At 32.6% G+C, this 20,344-nt stretch overlaps 4 protein-coding genes across 5 annotated transcripts; 2 read left to right on the forward strand and 2 right to left on the reverse strand.

Moving 5' to 3' along the window:
* Nucleotides 1-1,884: 1,884 nt before the first annotated feature.
* Nucleotides 1,885-5,130, forward strand: LOC114183414 (thioredoxin-like protein AAED1, chloroplastic). The gene is given in 9 exon segments (XM_028070429.1): nt 1,885-2,216; nt 2,511-2,652; nt 2,756-2,801; nt 3,312-3,371; nt 3,703-3,739; nt 3,831-3,913; nt 4,048-4,139; nt 4,619-4,679; nt 4,790-5,130. Coding segments are annotated over 9 exon segments (777 nt in total). The 5' UTR covers nt 1,885-2,023; the 3' UTR covers nt 4,853-5,130.
* Nucleotides 5,131-5,463: 333 nt separating this feature from the next.
* LOC114183402 (pentatricopeptide repeat-containing protein At5g02830, chloroplastic) lies at nt 5,464-12,829 on the reverse strand. Its single transcript, XM_028070419.1, has 12 exons — nt 12,388-12,829; nt 11,500-11,587; nt 11,084-11,288; nt 10,626-10,733; nt 10,071-10,235; nt 9,365-9,940; nt 8,619-8,684; nt 8,408-8,488; nt 8,028-8,125; nt 6,871-7,081; nt 6,151-6,211; nt 5,464-5,985 (listed from the first exon to the last, which is right to left on the reverse strand). Exons 1-12 carry the CDS (start codon nt 12,827-12,829, stop codon nt 5,657-5,659), a joined length of 2,430 nt encoding a protein of 809 aa, XP_027926220.1. The 3' UTR covers nt 5,464-5,656.
* A 1,792-nt stretch (nt 12,830-14,621) lies between these two features.
* LOC114177694 lies at nt 14,622-16,038 on the reverse strand. Its single transcript, XM_028063160.1, has 2 exons — nt 15,765-16,038; nt 14,622-15,083 (listed from the first exon to the last, which is right to left on the reverse strand). Exons 1-2 carry the CDS (start codon nt 15,886-15,888, stop codon nt 14,812-14,814), a joined length of 396 nt encoding a protein of 131 aa, XP_027918961.1. The 5' UTR covers nt 15,889-16,038; the 3' UTR covers nt 14,622-14,811.
* Nucleotides 16,039-17,263: 1,225 nt separating this feature from the next.
* LOC114179670 (protein REVEILLE 8-like) lies at nt 17,264-19,998 on the forward strand. 2 transcript variants are annotated; one of them, XM_028066093.1, is made up of 10 exons: nt 17,264-17,491; nt 17,596-17,694; nt 17,887-17,944; nt 18,017-18,140; nt 18,227-18,358; nt 18,491-18,616; nt 18,719-18,828; nt 19,227-19,286; nt 19,459-19,570; nt 19,654-19,998. In XM_028066093.1, exons 1-9 carry the CDS (start codon nt 17,487-17,489, stop codon nt 19,561-19,563), a joined length of 819 nt encoding a protein of 272 aa, XP_027921894.1. In that variant the 5' UTR covers nt 17,264-17,486; the 3' UTR covers nt 19,564-19,570; nt 19,654-19,998. The 2 variants fall into 2 exon arrangements, with proteins under 2 accessions (XP_027921894.1, XP_027921888.1); XM_028066087.1 differs by having other exon boundaries at nt 17,264-17,694.
* The last annotated feature ends 346 nt before the right edge of the window (nt 19,999-20,344 follow it).

A 20,344-nucleotide genomic window follows, 5' to 3' on the forward strand; every position in this document is an offset into this window, starting at 1 on the left:
CTTTATTTTAATCATGTTGTTGTTAAGTTGTTGACATTGTTATTATTTTGTCATGTCACATTGTTGAATTGTTATTACATGTATTTTTTTAATTTTAAAACTTTATAATTTAATAAATTTGATTTTATAATTTATGAATTATGATTTTATCATTTTTAAATTGAATACTAATGGTTAACTTTGTATATCATCTTAATCATGTAATTAAATGGTTGATATCGTGATATCGTCATATCGTCATATTGTCATATCGTCATATCGCCATATTGTCATATCATCATATCGTCATATCGCCATATCGCCATATCGCCATATCATCATATCGCTATATCGTCATATCGTCATATCGTCATATCGCCATATCGTCATATCATCATATCGCCATATCGCCATATCGTCATATCGTCATATCGTCATATCGTCATAACGCCATATCGTCATATCGTCATATTGCGATATCGTCATATCGTCATATTGCGATATCGTCATATCGTCATATCGCTATATCGTCATATCGTCATATTGTCATATCGTTATATCGCCATATCGCCATATCGTCATATCGCTATATCATCATATCGTCATATCGTTATATTGCCATATCGCCATATCGCCATATCGTCATATTGTCATATCGCCATATCGCCATATCGTCATATCGCCATATTGTCATATCGCCATATTGTCATATCGTCATATTGTCATATCATCATATCGTCATATCGCCATATCGCCATATCGCCATATCGTCATATCATCATATCGCCATATCGCTATATCGTCATATCGTCATATCACCATATCGTCATATTGCCATATTGCCATATCGCCATATCGTCATATCGCCATATAGTCATATCGCCATATCGTCATATCGCCATATCGCCACTCACCATATCGTCTTGTTGTCATATCATTATATCGTTGTATTATGATAAAAAAAGATTAATCATAACAGAGCAATGAATCGTGACTGAATTGAGTAGTTCCTAATATTCAAAGAACATAATGCGAGAGCGTAATCAATGGGAAGTAGATGAAAGTTTAATACCTGATCTTTCAACTGTAGAGCACCCAGACTCAATGAAGGATCCATCTGTCTTGGAAGTGGTGAGAGTGCGTGGGAGACGATAGTGCTCCCTTTCTAGCAGTGGGTGTCAGTTTGTCAGTTTTATATCCTTACCTGCAGAGACCATGAATATCTCAACAAGTTACTGAATATTTAAGTCCATCACAGACTGTTCATTGAACAATCCAACTCATCACGGACCACATACCATTCATCAAAAACCCAATATGTATTATCCATAACATATAATATAATTGATACTAATAAATAATATAATTTATTGATCAATGTTAATTTACAATAATAACAAAATGGAGAACAACAATTTTATATAATAAAAATATATAATATACAATAATATTATGTTATCTTTATATCGTTATATTATTATATTGTTATATCATCATATAGTATCGGTATATTATTATATTATTTTATCGTTATATTATGTCATTAACATTATTTATATCGTTTGTTACGTCGTATTGTCATATTTATAAAATTATTAAGTATAAAATTTTAAAATAATTAAATAATAAAATTACATGTAGTAATAATTAACATAACAACATAATAATTACGTTATTCAATATATTATAAAAAATTATTAAAAATTCAATTGAAAGTTGATATTTTTTAAAAGTTTAAAACTTAATTAAATCTAATTTATAACTTCTGATATGGCAAATATAAATAATTGTAAACAGAGAAAATTATTAATAGTATTAATTTTGCGGTTTTAGTTGCAACACTAGGCATCTTTTACATTATTAGACGTTACTTCGGTGGAAAAATTATTTGTGTCCATATGTTTAATTGAGCCACAGAACATGCCACGTTAGTTGTTCCTCTCAATTGAACCAACAAGTTATTTTCATCTTGCTATGCAATGAGGGACAAATAGAAAGAAGGAAAAGTCTTCGATTGTTGTTCTGCTTCCTGAGACAGTGTTCCATGGCATGCTCTCTTTCTGCAACTCTTGTGTCAAATTCTCTTCACCTTAACAGAACCACAAGTCTCTGTTGCTTGCATCAACATCCCACCCTTTCACTACACCAAAATCTTCCAATATATTCAAAGAATCTTCCCAAACTCTTAACAACTCAAAATCATGCAACGACTACACCCTTTGCTTCTGGCTCTGCAGGCAAGTTCTGTCTCAATCTTTACTCTTTTCCCTTTGTGAAGTAAAGAAAAAGATAAGTTTCTGAAATAGCATCTAAAAAAATCGTACATTTTCCCGTTCTGAAGTGGCCACTTGCCAATTTTGATTGCACTAAAACTGCTGAAGATGTATACATCGACCAATATGAGGATTAATTTAATTAGAATGCACTATGATAAATTCTAATTAGTTGACAGTGTAAATTGTAAAATAAATATGCATGTATCTCACTCAAACTATTGAAGGTTAATTGTTTCAATGGGTGTATGAGAACAGGAGTAGAGTCTCCCGTGTTGAGTGACGATGCCACGAGTTCTCTGGATTCGGTGAAAGTGTTTGATTTGAAAGGAAACGGGATTCCAATTTCTGACTTGTGGAAAGATAGGAAAGCTGTTGTGGCATTTGCACGCCACTTTGGGTGATTTTTATCATATTTACAACACAAGTTATTATATGTGGTAACTCCTGATTATCAGTTGCTGAACAATAACTTGTGCTCCTTTTTATCTGTAAATTTACAGGTGCGTGTTGTGCCGCAAAAGAGCTGATTATCTTGCATCAAAGAAGGTATAGTTTTCTGCTATTTTATTTCTCTTTTCTCCTGTTCTTTTGTCAATTGTTTTATGTTCTAATAAGCTTCTTCCACTTTAACTGAAGACTCGTTTGATTACTGTCAGAAGTTAGGAGGTTGCTTTTAGAACCTAGTATTAAAAGTTTATTTTGGTTCTTTGTTTTTGAGTTTATGGTATGCACTAGATATCCATCTCTATTGCAACATGCTGATTCAAACATGATTCATGGTTTTTGTTCCCTTTCATGTGACGCATGTTTGGACTTTGGATAGCTTCCTTTTGGTGTAATCTATATTCTGCTTCACTAGTTCTGACTGAAGATATCCTTACCATGAGATGGAAGGCCAAAGCATGAGTCATTTTTCTAAAAGATAGTTTGCAATGAAAAGTTTTGGCTTGAGGAATCACATTTCAATGATAAATGTTTAGTGATAACATTGAAACATTTCTATTTCACCAAGATTTTCATCTCTACTAACATGGATATGAAATGTTCTGCCAACAGGATATAATGGATGCATCTGGAGTGGCACTTGTGTTGATTGGACCTGGGAGCATTGATCAGGTATATCAGAAGAAATTATGGTGAATGTCTGTACATTTTTATCAGGTCTGTTGGGTTAGATTTTATTTTCTTCTTTGGATGCTGTATTTTCTTTTACTGTATCCATCATTTTATTGGCAAGGTTAATTAAGCTTAAGTCCGCTTAGGACATTGTTTTCTCAAGCTTCAATTTATAGTCAAAAAACCTTCTTCAATTGGAGTGTGGTTTGTATTTTAAGTGGAACCACTAATGTTCACTAGATATAGTGCAAGGCTCCGAAGTATTAATTTCTTCCTTCTCTTATCATCTGAATGTTCTGGAATGTGTTGCTAATACCATATGTTGGTACAGGCCAAATCCTTTGCTGAGCAATCAAAATTTCCAGGAGGTGCTTTGCTGATAACCTTATGCTTGTTATAGGTTTCGTAATTTATACATCTTATATCAGCACTTTGACATGACTCTGTTACCTCTTGCAGAAATCTATGCAGATCCCACACACTCTTCATATGAGGCCTTACAATTTGTTTCTGGAGTTTTAACAACATTTACCCCAATGTAAGTCACACGCCTCCAGATCTTTCATTAAAAATAATGCATAAAGCACCAGTGACTGAATGGTATATGTTTATCTATTCAGACTTTTGTTAACTGCACAAAGAATATTTCATGTCAATTTCAGCTGTTACACTGCAGGCAGGTCTTAAGATAATACAGCTATATATGGAAGGTTATCGACAAGATTGGAAGCTTTCATTTGAAAAGGACACTGTTACCAGAGGAGGCTGGTATGCAAATAAATTATCTTGTGCTGTTTTTTCCAGATTTGACTAGTCTATATAGTTCATGTGGTGTGTTATGATGACTCCAGATTTTATGTTGGATTTTTTTGTGTTGTTTTTTATCGAAGATTAAAAGTACATTAATGTTGATACATTAAAATTATTTTTAATATAATTTAAAATTTCAAAATTAGTGTTTATTAGTGTATTTTGAAGGTATATCAGAAAAATAACACATAAAATCCAATAGAGAATCTAAATTCGTGTTTTATGATATATCGAATTGCCATTGTTGTAATGGTTCTATACTCTCCCTTGTTAAATTAATCTTACTACATCTTCCAAGACATTCTGAAATACAATAGATATATTATGAGGTATATTTTCTAGTTTTTCTAACAGATTCTAAATCATTTTTCCATGTTTTCCCTTTGGTGCATAGCTGAATTCTCTTAACATTTCCTCTATATTTGACATTGTGGCAGGAAACAAGGAGGAATTATAGTTGCAGGCCCGGGTAGAAATAACATCTCATACCTTCACAAGGTATGATATTCCTTGATACTTGTTAGCTTAATAGCAATTAGCGTCATTTATGTTCATGGCATATAAACATGTTTCTTATATCATTGTGTGGAATATGTTCATGTGAGCAGGACAAAGAAGCAGGGGATGACCCAGAAATTGAAGATATATTAAAAGCATGTTGCTCGTCGTGAAGAAAGAAAGAGAATGAGACTCTCTTTCTCTGCTTTATGTATCTTGCTTCCTGAAGTGTTAATCGTATCATACATACGGCATCGTACATCATATTATGTAAACTGCTTCTTATGCTGAGTGGCCTTTCTTGAGTTTTGGTAAAAAAACTAACGTTAATACACGCAATTTATCCAAAGAAAACTCACATTTTGGAACCTATTTATATGGGCTGTTTAACTGAAGATTCTGTCGATTATTTCAAAAACTTGTATATAATAATTTTCCTTCCATTTCACAAGGTGGATCCTTCTATTCCGTTCTTTCTACTGATGGAATGGAGGAATATGTTCATTGAGCACTTTATATTCATTTTCCAGTTTGCGATGGAATGTGCTGGACTTCTAAAGCATACTTCCTAATCACTTTCCAACTTCCGCTTTTTAAATTAGATTTGTTTGTTTGACCTTTATTTATAATTGTGTTCAAAGAAACGGGGGAGCCGGTTCTAATTTTAACACATTCTAGAAATATTTCTTTTTCTTTAATTCCTTGAGTTTCTCTTAAACTTGTGATCCTGGATTGAAAAACCAGTATGGCAACTTAGGATGACAGGTATAACTGGACAGAAACATTGAGAATAGCTAATTACAGGATTTGATTCCACGGAAGTAGGTATCATTCATTATTTTACAGCTATTTTGATTACAGATACATGGGAAGCTATAACCAGATACAATATATACAGAGTTGGGAGGGGGAAAATGTAACATCTTACCTAATATTTGTACAAAATTCTTATAAGTTGTAATGAAGCTATTCAATGCTTACTTCCTATGCAACCAACTGTATAATGATTTTCTGGTGACCTTCAACCTCACTAGAATTGCAGGTCTCCTGGTCTGAAACCCCGTTAATGTGGGTAATGCATCCTCTCCTGGTAGGGCTCCTATTTTGAGATTTGCAAAGTTGGGGTGCTTTAACTTTGGTGTGTCACTTAGTGCTAATCTGGTTCTGGCAGAAAAAACTTCCAGCCCCAATTCATTTCTAAGAAGTTTTATTATTGCATCTTGCACTTCTAATATGCGTTTATTTGGATTTTCGTCTACTTTAGTAGCTCCTATGACGATCAAGATATCGTCATTTATTGAATGTCCTGCATCCACAAATGTCAACTATAAGTTATATTTAGATACATGTTTTTTTTTGGGTGTTTCCACCCACTTCCTTTCAAAGTTTATGTGAAGATGAATACTTATGTGGACAAAGACAATGTAACATGGCATTGTAGCATTATATGGCTAAAATTTCACATTCATACCTAAACTGTAATTCTCTTTGATCATCCGAAGAACTGCAAGAACAACCAAACGAGCTTCAACCTGTTGACAACGTTGGTTTCATTACAAAGATACTTTTAAGAATTTTCCAAGTCAAATGTAACTAACAAAATATTGCTTATTTTATAAATTTGAGAGTAGTAACAGAAACTCAAGAAACAACGAATAAATGCAATGCTGCAATCTGGATTTAACAAAAAAAGAAACGCTGGCAATACATTCTAGGTAAAATTATTCATTTGGTCCTTATAGTTGAACAAACTTTACCTTTAGTCCCTACACATAAAAATCAGTCATTTAGTCTGCATGCATACTTTTTTTATTCTCTTTTAGTCGCTATGAATTTAAACAGTGGGAACTAAAAGAGATTAAAAATTATATGTATACGGATTAAAATAGTATTTGATGGGATTAAAATGGATAATTTTTAAGCACAAAGATAAAAATAAAATCTTATAACAATAAAAACTAAATGAATAATTAAACCTGCATTCTATTATTGACTGAAATTCATGTAAGGCTCACTAAATCATGACTCATGAGTTCCAATCACAATTTAGTGGGACTCATGAAATTCACACAATACTTAAGAGCATGTTGAAAAGATAGTATTGCTAGCATTTCTACAAACACATGTCTTTAAACCATGCTAGAGTTGAGACAGTTTCATGACAAATATTAACTGAGGAATTTATAGGTACCTTTGTGAGACCTTGAACGTCAATTGATAGGATGTCAGCTACCCTCTTTAGCAGGTGAGCAGCAATTTTTTCAAGAAGTAGACTTTGGGATCTCTCTAATTCAGATGTATTGCTGAAAGAAAATTCTCCTTGCATCTCTCTGTTATCTTGTATCACTCCCTCACACCATTCCTCAATCAATTCTTCCAGATAGCAGTCATTGGGTTTATACCTGCAATACATAAGTTATTTAGTTTGAAACTGAAGCGATACTGGTGTCAGAGGATATTCTGGTCATTCCCTTAAAAGTACAATGGATCACATCCTTCTGTTCAATCCTTTCTGTGTTACAATGTTTGGGAACTCGTTATATTGTGTACCAGGAGGACAATGGAAGTAAAGAATTAGAATCAGAATTCCCTCTTTTTCCTTGGACAATGAGGGATTCCTATTTCATTTAAATTCAAGGACACTAAAGAAGATCATGGTATAGGTAACGCATATCATCTTTTCTTGAATTTGGGTCACGCCAAACTCAATACCAAAAACTAGTTTATGAGATGAAGATTGTCCACGTTTTTATAAGGCTTTGATAATATTTACAGTCGATGTAGGATCTAAACACCTTTCTTATGCATAATATTTGGACACCTAAAGCATGAAGCTTGTAGGACCATTTTTTATATTGAATTGGGAAAGTTGTGAGGCCAGACAGGCTTTTGGACAGGCGAAGATGGCCCAGGTGGGGGTTTCCCGAGCCTTTATAAGCTCTAGTTTGCTATATATATATAATTGATTTGGATCTGAACTTCTCAAAACAAACTTTTACCACCAATTCACTATGGGAGAAACAACAACTGATAATAGAAAAGAAACAATATTGAATAGGATCAACCATACCAAAGTTAACATTATGAATGTAGCATCTGCAGTAGACTACTTTATGTATGCAATTAAGTGCATATAGAGCTTGAAATAACATATAAACATTAATGGGCATAGGTATTTCAGAATTATACTTGAAATTTGAAACCATTAAGAAGTGATCCCAGAAACATCCAAATGTGTTAAAAAAGTTATGAACATATGATTTAAAATGGAACAAAGAAGGTGTACATGGACACACTACACATAACTTACAAAGGATAAATTGTGTGACGTGAGTAATGATAACATACCCTGCCTTTCGCATGTCCAGGTATATAGTCAGGCATTGTTGCACCTCATGTAAGGAGCCATATTTACTGCGTGCCTTCAGAAGTGTGTTGTATGTTATCTGAGAGATAATTAAAAAAATCAATATAGATAAGATGATAAAGATGAAGCATACTATGTTAATTTTTCCCTAGATCACAAGAAAGTTTTCATTTCCATTATTTTCAGAAATTTACGGTATTATACATTGTCTGTCATTTCCTTTTTTCGTGAGTGGATATTTCAACCATTCTACTTATATTTTAGTAGGCTTTTATGTATCCAAGTTGCATTGAGTTCATGGATAGGGCTACCTAAATTTAACATTTTGTGAATATAACAACTACAGTCACTGGGCACTCACCAAATTTGGTCGTATCTGGTAGCTTTTCATTTCTTCATATAATGCTAATGCTTGCATAAAATTCTTACTTTCAACACAAACCTGTGAACCAGAAGGCAAAATTCCCTTGTGTCAAAGACTTATAATTTTAAGATGGTGAAAAACGTCCCTTGAAGTGTACAGGTAATTTCATAAAATAAAATGTGCTCGTTTTGACAGAATAGTTTCGGACCTTAATGGCTGTCGTATATGCAATAACATCAGGTTTAATTCCAGCGTCAGCCATGTTCTTCAAAATCTGCATGGGAAACATGGTCATCTCATCAGAGAACTAAATGCATGACCATGATAAGAATAAGCTAAGAACAACAATATGTTCTCTCTGCACATCAATATTCAGGCAGACTATTATTTCGCAGTAATTATTTTGAAGTATGAATTTTATGGAATATGACATTACGACTTCATGAAATAACAACATCGACAACAAAGCTTTATCTCACTAGGGGAGGTCAGCTGGAATATGATTTCATGGTAATTGTCCAAGGCCACATAATCACTTTCCATGGCTATAATTGAAACATGACAACTTTGAATTTCCTCTATCGTCTATCTTGCCGCTCTAATTTTGCCTTGTAAATATTTTACTTTTCAACATTTTGGAGAAGAGTTTTTCTACTACCTGCTCTATTCTATGCCTCAGTAGATTTTTTAAGTACATAATCTCTTTGCTAAGCTGATTTATCAAGCTAACAAATTGCACTAATCGATCATATTAAGATTAACAAATACTTTGCAGCTGTTCTTTTAGTGCAAGTGATCCATAAAAATTACAAATATAATAAGAAAAAAAATGGTATTCCCTGTGGCAGTGTTACCAAAACATCAATCCTGATACAATTTGACTAAAAAGGTTTCCTAAAAAATTATGCAAAATAGATGCAAATATATAATACTTTAGATTAATTATAGTTTTACCTCAATGGCACCCTCCACGTTTGCTGATGCTCCACAGATATCTATCAAAATTGACCAGCTAATTTGATTAGGGGAAAGACCTACTGTTTCCATCTCTTTGATTAATGCTTTTGCATGGTAATAATCAGTACCACAGGCCTTCAGTAAAATATTGTATGTTGTTGTAGTTGGTGTGAAAGGGAACCTCTCAGCAATACTCAAGATGTGTGAATTAGAAATGCCACTTGGCATAGTAGTAACATTATGCACAAGTTCCTGTCCTATATTGTTGTTGCGGCCTTCACCAAATGACCCTAACATCTTTTTTCCCTTCCAAGAATGAAAAAAGCGAAAAGCCCTGTCATATTGGCAAGCTTCAACACAGGCATTTAAAATGATGTTGAAACACTGAGTATTAGGCTCACAGCCAGCCAAAATCATTTCTTCAAATAACTGAATTGCCTGCTCTACAAGCCCTGTATGTGCACAGGCATTGATTAATGATGACCATGCGACAATATTAAGAGAAACACCAGCAGAAAGCATGTCTTGCTTGATTGTTAGAGCCATTTGCCATAACCTCGCATCTGCAAAGACCTGAAATTGGTGTCAGGAGATGTCAAATGTACTATTTTTTGTTACTTAGTTGTTCACTGAAGAAGGTTGTAGATTCCATGCAATATCAATGAAATTGTGATGATGTTGAGTTGAGTCTACAATAATATACCTTTATAATTGTGCTGTAGGTAAAGACATCTAATTTTAGCTGTCCCACTGATTCCAAATGCTTAAGTTCCCTATAGATGTCTTGAGCCAGATCAACTCTTCCAGCAACACAGCATGCTTTCAGTAGGATGTTATAAGATGTCATATCTGGTTTTAAACCAAGATTCTGGATTTGTAGAAGGAATTTAGCCAATATGCAGTATTTGCTCAGATGAAGAAAAACTTTAATGCTCCTGCCAACTCTTGGCATGACAATAAAAGCATATGCTGTCAATTAATATATCAAGTTATGCAGAAGAAATCTAATTAGGGTTTTTTTTCTCACTTTTAAGGGATATCAAATGAAAATAATATAGACATAACTCATTCGATGTTGTCCAACACATAAAAAGTTATCGTGAGAAAACAAGAATTGTAAAGACAAGTGAAGTTTTCATTAAAAATAATATATGCATGAATGCATATCTCTGTTCTGGAATGCTGCCTTTTTCTTCTGTGTGTTCACATGTGTGTATATGTGCATATGACAACTATATTCGAAGGGAACAAAGGTTACCTGCATATTTTGATATAGATTTAATGTGTAGCTAAGATCATGAGCATTCACATTCATGAGGCTGTTGAAAACGTATATATTTGGGGTGATCTTCTGATTAAGCAAATCCTGCACCAGAAATTGTGTAAGTGTCCGCTACAATACACACTGGAGAAGTGAATAAATATTACAAAAACTTGTATTAAAATAATCCTTATTTTGTAACACATTTGTGCTAAAAGATTTAGTATTTATCTGTGGTAACCAATTAATTCTTGAAAACCTTTTAATTTAAAATGTCAATTAATCCAATGTAGTGATCATAACCACTAATAGCATAGCTCTACATTTAACAAGAGCAAGAGCAAAAGAGCACATAACCATGGAGGTTGTAACTTGTAAGTAATGCAGAACTCATAAATCTTAGAATTCTTTAAGACAAGTTGAAGTGAGTCAATGTAAACTGCCATAGAAAATACCTCATATATGTACCTAGATTTCATGTAATCACGACATAGACCACAAGCATCAATTATTGCCCGGTATATGTACATATTGGGAATATCCACGTGTTTCTTCGATAGCTCATATGTTTTCAAAGCAGAAATCAAATCCCTCCTTTTGCCAAATTCTGATATAATATTGCAGAACAATATCTGTGCATGGGGAAGAAGACATGCATACCTGAAAGACGTGGTAATATCATTCTTATCATAGGAAAGTAACATATATCAACATATACTGACGTCACTAGTTTACACGATATAAACTAAAAATTAACTTCACAAAAGTATATACAGAACATATATTAAAAATCAAAGACAACACATTCAAATGGAATCAAAATGCTCTAGAAATTGAAACTCTCTGTCTTTTACAACAACATAAATCATACCTAACAGCTAAAATCGGGTTCCGACTAAGAACACAGCGTTTAATTACGTCAGACGGCTGAACAAGTCCCCTTATTGATATCTTGAAACCTGAAAGAAGAAATTAATGAATTTTATTCATCACAAGTCACAAAAATATCAATCATTACTTCTGGTGGTGGTAATAGTAGTACTAATACTATAACATATGTTCAGAATATACACTTAATTGATCCTAATTTTCTGTATCTCTTTTAGTTACATCAAATCACGTATCATATCTACATTTCTCTCCCTTCTATTTCTATCTCTCTAAGTGTCTAATAGCGTTCATAGATAATGTTTCATTACTCAATGAATGCACAGTATAAATGCTAGAGTTGTACATCCAAAAAAAGTAAACACCCACTAGAGTTAGTTCCTAGTAAGAATATATTAACATTTTATTACAACTATTAAATAAAAAATGTTTGTTGATCTTGAATTCACATTAAATTGATTTAAAAATAAATAAATATACCACATTTCTTATAATAACTATATATATGTGTGTATAAGGAGATTTTTATTTTCGTGCAATGTAAGAATTCAGAAATAAATTACACAACTAATAAAAAATTTTGCTAATTATGATTTCAGGAAAATTATTACTTTTTATATATAACCAAAATAGAGACAACTCCATTCAGAAGCCAATGATCAAACCTCAATCCTTAGTTAAAGCACACAAGTCTCAAATTACTTATGTTAACTACTTTAGGGTGATTATCTAAAAGTGGGCAAATTTATCATGAACGAAAATTTGTATGTGTATATTAAAGATAGATTATATAAAATAAGATTGTGAGGTGGATCTACACTACTTGGAAAAGGAAGCAAAATAAAAAGAAAATGGAGCCAAAAATAATTACGTGTGAGAATCTCCATTAGTTCGACAGCCTCCTCAATTTGGCCGCACGTGACCAAACGGCAACACTCCTTCGCAATGGCATCGATGGAAGAGGCATTAAGATGAGAAGCTAGAGAAACTGCGCGATCCTGCACTCTGTTGAGAGTGTGAACAACACTCCTAACCTTGTTCCCTCGAATTCCCAACAGAACCATCTTGGCCAGAACCTCAGCATCGACCCCAGAATCAATGGCATCCTCATCAAACACTTCAAATTCCTCAACGAGCTTGGAATCGGCGCTGAGAGAGAGGGGTGCTTGGAGGGCGCATGAAATGTTCCAAGAGGAAGAAAAAGGAGCGAGCTTTGGAAGAGAGTGTTTAATGGGGAAGCGATAGGGTGCTGCAGAAGAAGAAGAAGGAAAAGGGGTTGTGACAGAGGATCCAAGGATCACGAAATCCCTCATTATTGGTGATGATGTTGTGATTCGTGGCCAACCGTTTGGTTTGTTGAGGGAACTGTGATGGAAGGGTTTATATGGGTTTTGGAATTTGGATTGGATTGAATTTTAAAGGAGCATGTTTTTTCAACATTATCGTACCCACAAATTCCCTTTCCTTTCCCTTCACGCACCCCATATTCATCACTTTTCTGTAGAAAATATCTAGCAAGCATCTACCTGATGGACATTAATGACAAGTATCTTCTAAATGCAGATTTTATTATTTGGTTTTTTCTGGACAGCCAGATTTTTTATTTGTTACAATTTATTTAAAATGATAAATTCAAGTGAGACAAGTAACATAACAAAACTTACAAAACTGTATTATTTTTAATAAATTTTAATTAATAATAAATAATGTATATGGTATTCCACATTTATCTTCAAAAATTAGCATGTGCGCCAATTTCAGATAGACAATTAAATTAATGTAATTTAACTGAAATTGAAAAAGAAAATTGATAGTGTCTTTTAAGTAATTAAAATTTGAGGTGAATTTTCATCTGTAACTAGATTTGAAAAATGTCAAATATATTGAGACTGTTAAGTAGAAATTAAAAATTAATTTAAATATTTCAACTGAAATTCAAACATACACTTAGTATTGTTTTTGAGATGATTTTAGTTAATTCTCACTTTAAATATGTATTGCATAATATAATTGATTTATTACATTAACAGAATAATATAATTTTAATAAAACTTTAAAGTATGGATAATAATCTAATGTTATCTTTATCCTTCAATTTATGTTCCAGCCTAAAATATTTTCATAACCAATATATATATATATATATATATATATATATATATATATATATATATATATATATATATATATATAAGGTTAGGTACCCTGAAAGAAAATTAAACTTTTGTTTGACAAAATTTCAGGATCAAATTTGGTTTTAAAACTTTCAACGCGACACCCACATATAATAAAGATTTTTTATCACAACAATTACTGTGTTTTAAGAACTTTTTTTTTCACTTGATTTATATAAGTTTGGTTTTCTTTATAAATCGTCAGTTATTATAATTTTTTTTACTTTTTGGTTAAATTTAATATGTTAAATATATTATTATAATTTAATTTAACTTAGATATTTACACCCAAAAACTACTTTAGTTTCACTCGCGTCGTTTATCATTTACAAAATATATTTCATATTAAACTTACATCTATTTTTTATTTTTATTTATAAATATATTAACTTACAGATTTAATCTCTTTGTAATTTGATTTGTGTTTTGGTTACCTTTTCTTGTTAGCAAAACACTTTTAATCTATTACAATAGTTCTGTTACATATTAATACGAACTAGAAATTAATTCATTTAATATACATATACTAATCAAAAGAGTATTACATTATAATTACACATGACATTTTAATTTGATAAAAAAAACATATGAAATGAGACAATAAATTTAGTTCATTTATAAACAACAACAAAATTATAAAAATAAAAATAAAAAATACTAACACCTATATTTTTTTAACCCTGGACCATCATCTCTTTGAACTAGATCTAGGACTTGATAGATAGCAAACAAGTGGTTATCTAGTTCATAATTGATTACCCTATAACCAACTACATAACCTAAACACAATCCACTAATTGTCATTTACTATTCCATCCAAATTCAACATTTATCTTGTCTTCACTTACAAGAATTTTTCCATGGAAAAAAAATGGTTAAAGCAAGCACATAATGAGATCATTTTGTTCCATATCCATATCTCACATCCGCATGTAGAAAACCCATCTGAAAATAGATTAACAATGAAAAACCAATGACAAGTGGAGGAAGAAAATTGTTTCAAGTGATTGAAGCAGCAACACTAGAGAAGGAAAGGGAGAAGCATCAACTTCAATGGAAAAGGATTTACATTTTCTGTGAAATAAAACTTCATTTCTACAATTACATTGCTTTGAAAGAGATCACTTGATTGGTATTGGTGCAAGAATGGTGTACAATAAAAGAAATGTGACAATAATAATTGCACCCCCAAGAGTGAAAGTGGGACTATTCCAGAACATGAGGTTTGATCTCTCTGTTCTCTTAATAGGATCAACCTCCTCAGAAAGAGGGAATTCTGAACGCCTTGGATTCCAACTCACATACTTATCTGAAAATTTGGAGAAGGGTTTTTTGCCCCCTTGCTTCTTCAATTTTGACCATGCCTTGTCCCAATCTGTTGAAGATTTATCACCTGACACATTTAACCATAACCAACAATTATAATAGCTTGCAGTGACTTCTGCACTTTGTTTAATGGATTCAATACTTCTGGAAACAAACAAGTTGAAGAGTAAAAGTTTGATTATAGTGTCTGGGAAACAAATGATTCTGGTAATTTTCTCTGTATTTTCTTTAACCTTCTGCATGTCATTTGAAGAAAATTATCTTCTACTTCATTCATCCTATTTCCTTTCTTTGTAATGCAGAGCAAAACTATATTTGAACACAAATTCTCATTGTACTAAATAGTTGATAATTATTAGAGAAAAGAAAACTACAAGGATTGAACTCCAGATCATTTTGTTTGTACAAAAACTGATAAGACAAAATTTAGCTATTGTTCTTTTAGGTAATGTGTGAATGTTTTTAACCTAAAACTAAAATATCGTCACTTTTATGTTAGTAATTTTGATCTAAAATACTCTTCGTGTTACTCGATCAACAAAAAAGGATGAGATATTTTAGATTCAGATTAAAAAAAATCATACATTCAAATTCAAATTGTCTTACAACTCCCCCTTTCACACCATTCTCTGTTCCTATTTTGCTCTGAAAATATCACTACCAAGCAAAATACTATCATACATGCTCATCATCACTGTAATTAGGGAAAAAATGGAAAAATGGTGATTGTAGAACAGTAACTGCATACCCTTATCGTCTTTCGATTGAGATTCCTTGGAACAGAGAAGCTTGAAAGGTTGGTATCGTGAAGAAGAGAAACGATGCGATATGAAAGGTGGTGATGAAATATGTGAATAAACATCCATTTGCATGCAATTGAATTTGAATTTGAATTCCAAAATTGTTTAGGTGGAAGCCAGGAAAAAGATCATCACCTGTTTCTTATCCTTTCATTTGGATCTCCAAATTCATCACCTCCTCACAATTGTTCTTCCTTTTTTGCCCCTCAACCTCCACCTTAAAGTCAACCTTCATCTGTAAATTCTATTTTTTTATGATTTCAATTTGTAATTTTCCTCTCCCAAATTCATGATGCATGCTCTAGTTTCGGTCGTATATATTTTTAATTTCAATTATATAATTTGATTTTAATTGAATGAATATTACTTTTCCCGAAGAAGTATTAGTTTATTTAGATATAAAATTTATACTTACATGTATATGGCACTTCCATCTATTTAGAAATTTTTAATTTTTAAATGATTTTAAAAAAATATTAAAAATTTATAAACGATTAAAAAAATGAAAAAAATAAAAGATAATAAAAAAATTTATTAAAGTTTGTCCAAACACTCGCATCACGTGACATCAATTTTAAAATAATTTAAAATATGAAAAATTTAAATAAAATGAGTTTTGAAAAATATCAAAAATTCAAATCATTTTTTAAATAGTTTTTTTAAAGAGAATTACGCAATTAAAGGCATCGTTCGTGAGATGTTAATATCTTCTCCGTACATAATCAACTTTTGGGTCCAAAACTGATTTGTTAACATACGACATTGTCTTATTTTTGTTGATTAATTTCCCCCATAATTATAGTCGCGATCCCAAACTTATTTTTTTCAAATTTTATTTTTAATTTCTCGTCTCGTCACGATTTAGTTCGGATCTCACGTGTAGCAAATGAAAAGAATAATAGGTTTTTACGCGCCTTGTACCGAATTAAAAGAGAAGCAGCAATGGAACATGATTTGTATGAGGTCCTGTGGTTAAGGGTCGCGGTGTGACACACTGCTCCTTTTCTTTCACTGTCATTTCCTCATGTTCACAAAAACATTGCCCCCTCTCATCATGTCCCTTCAACTTCTTTCTTTATACCAATCTTCTCTTTAATCTTCATTCTTTATCTATCTAATGTACTACCCACAATCTATTTACGCCGCCAAACTATTCCACACCATATAACCCTCTTTCATATCGTCATTTTTGCCTTTCACACTTGTGACACACTTGGGAAAATGCGTATTCAAAACATTTTAACTTATACCACAAAGCTGTTTCTGTTCTTGTTTCGTGATCAGCTCTTAAAATGTCTTGCAAATTGCAATTTGTTTATTCCATTTGCACAAGTGGAACAACTAAAGTAGCAATTTTGCTTTTCGGGTATGCCCATAACATGAGAGGATGAAATGGACGTGAAGGAAGTTTGGTTTGGTGGTACTGACCTAACATTTACAACTACGCACCTCACTTAACCACACAATCCTTCTCTCTTTCTCTTCTTAGAAATTAGACTTCAATCTAAATTAGTTCATAAAGTTGGGTACTTTCATACTCTGTTATAGCTATATACCACGTTATCTAACACCGAAAAGGATTGGATATTTCAAGCATAAAGTTTAAATAAACATGCATTCATTGGTTGTTTGGTAACAATCACTACATAGGCAAAACAACGTTTAGTGAAATGAAGTATGATACTATCTCTCTCTTTTGTTATATTTAATTTGTCACACTGACTATAGTAACAGTTGAAGTTTTCAACCAATGGCAATGGCGCCCTCAACTCCATCTAGTGGCTCTGGCAAGAAGGTTAGAAAGCCTTATACTATCACCAAGTCTAGGGAAAGCTGGTCTGAGGAGGAGCATGACAAGTTTCTTGAAGCTCTTCAACTGTGAGTTCTTATTCTTTATTCTTAACTTAACCATAATGCTGCTTTACTTCACAAATTATTCCCTTATCAGTACTCCAGATTGAGTTATCAAAGTTCTGTTCTTTTCCGGTTTTTGAGAGAAGTATCAAACACAATCTGCTATTGAATTACTGACCTTTTTTTATTTTGTTATATATATTTTTGGGTGTTCAGATTTGACAGAGATTGGAAGAAAATTGAGGATTTTGTTGGTTCAAAGACAGTTATTCAGGTTAGGAAGCAGTTCTTCAGCTATGTTATCATGATTTGTGTATTCTGCTATCTCACCATGAGTTTTCTTCAGATTAGAAGTCATGCCCAGAAGTACTTTCTGAAGGTTCAGAAGAACGGGACAGTAGCACATGTTCCTCCTCCTCGTCCTAAGCGTAAAGCTGCTCATCCTTACCCACAAAAGGCATCAAAAAATGGTTTGTTTCTATTTCATACTATGATGTTCTGTTCTTTAAAAGTACAACATGCACATTCCTGACATGCTGCTTTCTGGGTTTGGCAGTTTTGGTGCCATTTCCAGCTTCCCTGGCATATGTTTCTTCCACGTGGGATGAAAATTTCTTGCCCATGAATTCTGGATCCAGCAGATCACTGCCCCATCAGGATGAACTCACCAATTTTCATGGAGATGAAGGCACGCGTGTTTCCTTTTATTCTTTCATATTTTTGGTTCAATTGTTTTGTTTGAGATGAAGAGTATCTGCAATGGATGTGCTAAATGGAACTTTCCACCACTTGTTTATGTTTTATGACGTCACTGATTCAGCTGATATTGGATCAAAGGGGGTGACAATAATTGGCAACAGCTGTGTTAGCAATGTTGGGAACTCTACTAGAAAGTTGTCTGCTACTGAAATGCCAAAACAAGGGAAACAGACTCAGGTGCTTCATGGTAATGATCTTACATCCGTTGATATTTGTTCATCATGTACAATATGCTTGCATAGTGAAATTAATAGCTGGTGGTGATTCTCATTTTGGCCAAATTTCGCAGGTTTACCAGATTTTGCTGAAGTTTATAGCTTCATTGGAAGTATTTTTGATCCAGACACAAAAGGCCATGTCCAGAAGCTCAAGGAAATGGATCCTATAAATTTTGAAACTGTGAGTAGAATAAACATATTTTCCTGACTAAGAAGAACTTTGTTTCCTGCATAATCGGTAATCTTCGTTAACATTACAAGGCATGTAAAAAGTTCTGTTAACATTATGAGAGTTACCTGTCCTTGAGCTTTGCATGAACCATACATGTTAATTGTCACAAGGTAGAGCTGCATTCACATTTATGTTATTGGACTTTAAACTTAACTCAATTTTACAAAATAACCGACTTATATATTATGAAATTTTCTTATATCCGGAGAACGTGAAACTTTAAATATATTCGCATGGATAAATAATGCACTGGTTGCTTTTCATTATCTCTTTTAGTTGTGATATAGAAGGGCATTGTTGTTTTTCTCTGTGACTAAGAATTGGCTTACAAATTTGGTGCTCTGCAGGTTTTGTTGCTGATGAAAAATCTCACTCTCAACTTGTCTGGTCCTGATTTTGTGTCCGTTGTAAGTTTCAAATTCAAATAAATCTCAGTCATGTATATCTATCTGCACTATTTGTGCTAATTTAATGAATCTCAGTCATGTATGAAGTTAATGCAAGGTCCTTTCACAACACAGTTAAAAGTGTGTTATTGAATGTTAGATTATAGAAGTTCATTTTCATTGTTTTGTACAGAGGAATGCCATTTCATCACACGATGGCAACACGGAATTACGGCAGGAATTGATGTCAAGAAATAGACAAACGATGTATCATGTCAAACAGCTCAACAAACGTTAATTGAACAGTGCGTGTTTTTTCCTCTGATGTTTTGTAGCTTTCCTTTTGTTTTCCATATTTCCCTTTGAATAGTAACATCTCCTACTACAGTGATCAAATTTGGATGGAAGACTGAAGTTTTGCTGAACAGCACCAATGCATTCTCATTGCGAAGCTTGTAAATGCAACAAAACCATCATCACCAGGAGAATGGGTGTTAGAAATGCTACCAAAACCAAAAAGATACGAATGTGCACATGTTGCAGTGATTATATTTCCATTGTTTAACGTTGTGTTTGTTTTGAGCGATGTACTTTGTTAGAGAAAGGGTTACAAGGATTGATATGGTTTTAATTTGTATAAATAGTTTATGGGCTCCACATTCTCGTATCATTGGTGTATTATTATTTTGACACCTAACAAATTTCAACACGCATTTTATTTCCATTTGTTTCATTTTTTAGTTTTTTTTTTAATAACAACGTTAGCTTCTTCTTTTTAATGATAAAAAAAAACATTTTTTCTATGCTAATCACATTAAATTTGACGATAAACTCTCCAAATTTAACACAATCATGTTGGTTGTGTTTAATATCAACAATCACTGACATTTAATCCTAATCAATTAAGTCACCCCACATAATGAGTTATACCAAACTTTTTCTCTCCGTGAATATATGCTGTGAGTATTATTTAATATATGAAAATATGGTCTGATATTTAAAACTTCAATGTTATTTTATATAATGTTAAACTACGGTATAAAATTTGAAAGTAGGGTTTAATATTTTAAATTAAGGAT

This window comes from Vigna unguiculata, chromosome 1, assembly GCF_004118075.2.
Source record: "Vigna unguiculata cultivar IT97K-499-35 chromosome 1, ASM411807v1, whole genome shotgun sequence".
NCBI classification, from domain to species: Eukaryota; Viridiplantae; Streptophyta; class Magnoliopsida; order Fabales; family Fabaceae; genus Vigna; species Vigna unguiculata.

Bases quoted from the DNA above. Each gene is read 5' to 3' on its own strand.
- LOC114183402 (XM_028070419.1), bottom strand. From the start codon at position 12,829: ATGAGGGATTTCGTGATCCTTGGATCCTCTGTCACAACCCCTTTTCCT. The intron at 10,236-10,625 runs GTAACCTTTGTT...CTACAAATCCAG, and splicing joins ATCTATATCAAAATATGCAG to AATCTTGGTTTAAAACCAGA. The intron at 8,685-9,364 runs GTAAAACTATAA...TTTCCCATGCAG, and splicing joins ACGTGGAGGGTGCCATTGAG to ATTTTGAAGAACATGGCTGA.
- LOC114177694 (XM_028063160.1), bottom strand. From the start codon at position 15,888: ATGCAAATGGATGTTTATTCACATATTTCATCACCACCTTTCATATCG. The intron at 15,084-15,764 runs GTATGCAGTTAC...TAAATGTGTCAG, and splicing joins TCAATCGAAAGACGATAAGG to GTGATAAATCTTCAACAGAT.
- LOC114179670 (XM_028066087.1), top strand. From the start codon at position 17,567: ATGGCAATGGCGCCCTCAACTCCATCTAGTGGCTCTGGCAAGAAGGTT. The intron at 18,141-18,226 runs GTTTGTTTCTAT...TGGGTTTGGCAG, and splicing joins ACAAAAGGCATCAAAAAATG to TTTTGGTGCCATTTCCAGCT. The intron at 19,287-19,458 runs GTAAGTTTCAAA...TGTTTTGTACAG, and splicing joins GTCCTGATTTTGTGTCCGTT to AGGAATGCCATTTCATCACA.